Source organism: Sardina pilchardus, chromosome 22, assembly GCF_963854185.1.
Source record: "Sardina pilchardus chromosome 22, fSarPil1.1, whole genome shotgun sequence".
Lineage (NCBI taxonomy): Eukaryota > Metazoa > Chordata > Actinopteri > Clupeiformes > Clupeidae > Sardina > Sardina pilchardus.
In genome coordinates this window covers 519,217-524,216 of record NC_085015.1, presented here as the reverse complement: position 1 = coordinate 524,216, position 5,000 = coordinate 519,217, and the positions used below count along the sequence as shown (strand labels likewise).

Genomic DNA, 5,000 nt, shown 5'->3' with positions numbered 1-5,000 from the left:
CACTAATACACTGTGTGCTGTGTGTCCTTTAACACTAATACACTGTGCTGTGCTGTTTGTGTGTGTGTCTATGTGTCTGTGTCCTTTAACACTAATACACTGTGCTGTGTGTGTGTGTGTGTGTGTGTGTGTCCTTTAACACTAATACACTGTGTGCTGTGTGTGTGTGTGTGTGTGTGTGTGTGTGTGTGTGTGTGTCCTTTAACACTAATACACTGTGCTGTGCAGGTTTATGGGCAGAGATATGAGAGTGATCAGTGGGTCAGGTATTCGCTGTGTGTGTGTGGAGTGGAGTGCTGGGTGTGGTGTGGGGGTAAAGTAACATACTGTTTTACACAGAGATTACAGTATGGGTGCAGCACACTAAACCACTAAGACACACACACACACTACACCACATGCCTCCACCTTCACACACGCACACACACACACTACACCACATGCATACACCCTCACACACACACCACAAGTATACAACACACACACACACACACTCCAGGTTACTGCAAGTATTAGGTGACCACAACTGTAGGTGGCTGGCAGCCCAGTGTGTGTGTTTATGGATCTTCCTCAAACACACCTCATTCCGTAAACTCACCTGCCAGACCGTTGAGAAAAATACTTTATTTCATGTGTGGCCACCTGTTGGCTTCTTCATACTAATTCTCATTCACAGAAGAACATAAATAGCTAAACTCATATAGCATGCTAAATAGCTAATCTTCCATTCGACACATTCACTTAAATATAATTAGCTGAAGAGCTGCAGCCTTATCCCCAGATATGGCAGTCTGCCCAAGATGATCTCTAATAGCCTATAGCGTCCAAACAGCGGGCGGCCCGGCCCAGCCATAAGGATATGGTACATGAACTCGGCTGGACTTTAAGCAGACTATCGCCACGCCCTCTCCAGTTTCCTAGGAGTGTTTTGCATTGAATTTGCGTAGCCTACCAGCAAAATTAGTCCGAATGGCCAGGTTACACACACGCACGCACGCACACCTTTGCCACAAATCTCTGTGTCATAAAACTATAAGCGATGTTGCTGTACAATTTCAATAACTGTTGCATCCATCCTCTGAGGAGAAGCGATAGCCTTGCTCTCTCAAGCACAGATGTATGTAGGCTACCAAGTTTATATATTATATAATAGTGGAGTTTGAGTTACAGTAATTTCATCTACTGAGGCTACACTACGTAAGCAATGACTGACCAGTTCCGCATACGGACAGGCTTCAGAGGACTAGAAGTTCTCGTTTTCTTTAAATCTCAGCTGCGACTTCAGCAATACGGAACCACGAAGTAGTATTTGCCTCCATTCGCTTTCCGTGATGTGATTTAAAATCTCAACGTCGGTTTAGATGTCGGCGCCGCAAGTCGACTCACCGTGACAGGAGGGGAGGAGGTCGTAGCAGTTTCTTCACTTGGGAACCGCGACTCGGCGAGAGATAGTCAAGTGTGCAGGGCTCTCACACTAAACGTCTGCTTTTGACTGTAGGTTACCTGGCTACAGTGGTGGGTTGGACCAGTCAGTCGCTAACTGTGTGTGTGTCATAGACAGTAAAAGTGTGTGTGGCGGTGGTGGCGGCGCCGTACGGGGGCGTGCACGAAGATATCCCGGAAGACAGCTGTTGACCACGTGATTTACCGGACTCAGAGTCGCTGCTTAAAGAAACACTAGAATGGTCCATATGACGCTGCGATATGTTTAAATTCACGTCAGAGAGCCCCGTGAGGGTCCGTTGGCACCGGGGAGGGCGGGAGCGGACTCGTGCTGTCAGGCTGCTCCCGGCGGGAATTCCCGTGGAGTCCATCAGGTCGACGTGCGTCAGAACTGATCTGCAGTTAGCAGTCTAGAGTTGTCAACATCTTAACATCAATTAGGTCTACCCCAGTTTAGTCATTCTCACAGTGACGCTAAACTGAACCCCTATTATTGTTTGAAATCTGTCAGATCTTGGATGATCACCGCACAATAATAACGGGGAGATTTGGGTAACCCACACGTTATCGCGCTGCGCCCATTGACTGTTGGAGATGTTTAAAAAAGGCTGCGGGCTGTTTGTTGAACTGGGAAATGTGTTGCTATCTTGTGCGTCACCGTATTGTTTATGCTTTTGCGAATGCGTGCATGTCGGTTACCCACCCTGACCTGCTTTCAGTTAGAGATGCCGCAAACTGCTCCGGCAGACGCAGGCGCTCAGTGAACAATCAGTCAAGTCAGGTAAAGTGCAGCATATTTCACACACAAGGGTCATGCAGTGTGCTAGGCTACATAAACAAAAGCAAAGATGAGTAGGCTAATAGAATACTGCATGACTCAATAGAGTAGGCGGACAAGTTGACCACCACTATGGGAAGCAGCACATGCTCTGATAATCTAATAATCAGCCTGATTAGTTCAGGCTTTTTAACAGTCTGATATCTCAATCTCTTTGCACAATCAATAATACCCGATCCACGTACTCTCCTAATCACACTTGCACAATCAATAATATCCACCCTCTGAATTCTCCACAGAGCGCTTCTCTTTCGGGCTGAGCAGTGGAGGAATCAGGGCCGTATTCTCAAAGGTTTTTATCTCAGCACTAAGAGAACATAGTCCACTTGTAAACCAGTTCTAAGAGAACATAGTCCACTTGTAAACCAGTTCTAAGAGAACATAGTCCACTTGTAAACCAGTTCTAAGAGAACATAGTCCACTTGTAAACCAGTTCTAAGAGAACATAGTCCACTTGTAAACCAGCACTAAGAGAACATAGTCCACTTGTAAACCAGCTCTAAGAGAACATAGTCCACTTGTAAACCAGCACTAAGAGAACATAGTCCACTTGTAAACCAGTTCTAAGAGAACTGAGTCCACTTGTAAACCAGTTCTACTGACCAGCCGACCCCAAGAGCCGCAGCCTTTGGAGAGATGAGGGACTAAAGTGGCCGTTTTCCTAACCGTTGAAAGAATATGGACCTGCCATTGCTGCAAAAAACCAAAACATTGACTCCCTTAGAGAGTATTAAAGATGTATCTAAGTATGCCATGCCTTTGCTAGAATAAAAACACAATACATACTTGAAAACATAACCTCTCTTAAGCAAAATGTGATGGTGCTATGAAAAATAGAAGCCCTGTAGAGTATAAAATGTATTGATCACGCAGTAGAAATAAAGCGCAGACTCCCCAGACTAGTGCAGTGCTGTGTTGCCTGATGGTGTGTTACGTAATCATGATGGTGCAAGATGTGTGAAGAACACGCTTGTAGCTGCTTGGGAAAGACTACAGAGGATGTGGGGTGCACAGGTGCGTCCACTAATGCCCCCACGCAGCCAAACCACACGGCTGAGAGAGAGAGAGAGAGAGAGAGAGAGGGAGAGAGGGAGAGAGAGAGAGAAAGAGGGAGAGAGAGAGAGAGGGAGAAAGAGAGAGAGAGAGAGAGAGAGGACATCTCATCTGACGCTGGCGACTAAGTCGCTCTGGCATCTTTTGTCACACACACACAAGGCAGGAGCCAGCAGTTTATTAGTGGCTGTGCTGCACACGCGCACACGCGCACACGCGCACACGCGCACACGCGCACACACGCACACACGCACACACGCACACACGCACACACGCACACACGCACACACGCACACACACACACACACACACACACAGAGGCAGGAGCCAGCAGTTTATTAGCGGCGGTGCTGGTTCCACAGGCCTACATTCAGCACCTACAATAAATAAATAAGACAAACAATAAACAACAGCAGCTACACTAAACACAAACAACATGGAAGACGTCTCAACACTGTTTAGCTCCGCCCCTTTCTTAGGGCGTGTGTCTGACGCAGTCCCGCCGGGCCGGAGCTAGAGGGGGGGGGGGGGGGGGGCAGCAGGTGACCTCTGACCCCGGGTGCCCCAAGAGTTCCGATTAAGCCCCGCCCCTGCTGCTTTGCCGGAAGTTGGCTGTCAGTTATCAAGGTTCCCTTAATGCCACGTGGTCCGGTCCGTTTGGTTCTGGTCAGTGCTCAGTTTGGGTTCCGTTTGGTTCTGGTCAGTGCTCAGTTTGGGTTCCGTTTGGTTCTGATCAGTGTTCCGTTTGGTTCTGGTCAGTGTTCCGTTTGGGTTCGGTTCGGTTCTGGTCAGCTTATCACAGCTACATGGTCACTACCTGCCTCACGTTTGTGTAATCCCTCCATAAATAAATACATAAATAAACTAATAACAAACTCTACATGAACATTTAAACACACACACACACACACACACACACACACACACACACGGCCAATGGGTCCAACTGGCACGCTAACTGTGTGTTCCTGCAGAGCATGGGATCAGTGGAGGAGAGCAGTTCCCCACACCACCACCAGGAGGCCAAGAGGATACCATGCAGAGCGGTCACACACCTCTCTCTCCATCCCTCTCTCTCTCTCTCTCTCCCTCTCTGCATCTCTCGCTCTCTTCTCTCTGTGTTGGTTCCTCTTTCTCTCTGTCTTCATCCCAGCAGTCTCGAATTGTCACTCCTGTGTTTGGGCTCAGGGTGTGTGTGTGTGTGTGTGTAGTGGCTTATGTCTGTTGGTGTGTGTGTGTGTGTGTGTGTGTGTGCTGGACTCAGTGTGTGAGAGGTTTGTATCCGTTGGCGGGCGGCGTGAGTGTTGGTGTGTGTGTGTGTGTGTGTGTGTGTGTGTGCTGCTGGGCCCGGGTGAAGAGTCTGAAGGCTCCTCTGCAGATGAGGCAGAACCAGTAGACCTGCGGCGCCATCAGCAGGAAAGCGCCGGCATTGCACTGCCACGGAACCCACAGCGGCACCAAGTACAGAGGGATGGAGGCATACCTACAACACACACACACACATATATTATACACACACACACATGTATTATACACACATATATTACACACACACACACACACACACACGTATTATACACACACACACACACACACACACACGTATTAACATGTATTATACACACATATTACACACACACACACACACATATTATACACACACACA

The 5,000-nt window shown here is 48.1% G+C and overlaps 2 protein-coding genes across 7 annotated transcripts in view; both read right to left on the bottom strand.

Moving 5' to 3' along the window:
- Nucleotides 1-1,627, bottom strand: part of mvp (major vault protein) — a 36,612-nt gene extending 34,985 nt beyond the window's left edge. The window contains exon 1 of one of the 3 annotated variants that reach the window (XM_062526663.1): nt 1,387-1,627. The gene's annotated coding sequence lies outside the window, so the exon portion shown is untranslated. The remainder of the gene's footprint in view (nt 1-1,386) is intronic. The other 2 variants (XM_062526662.1, XM_062526661.1) reach the window with 2 other exon arrangements.
- A 2,028-nt stretch (nt 1,628-3,655) lies between these two features.
- Nucleotides 3,656-5,000, bottom strand: part of LOC134070352 (ceramide synthase-like) — a 15,336-nt gene continuing 13,991 nt past the window's right edge. For all 4 annotated transcript variants that reach the window (XM_062526676.1, XM_062526677.1, XM_062526678.1 and 1 more), the window contains one exon: nt 3,656-4,817. In XM_062526676.1, coding sequence (XP_062382660.1) covers nt 4,479-4,817 — 339 coding nt within the window. In that variant the 3' untranslated portion in view covers nt 3,656-4,478. The remainder of the gene's footprint in view (nt 4,818-5,000) is intronic.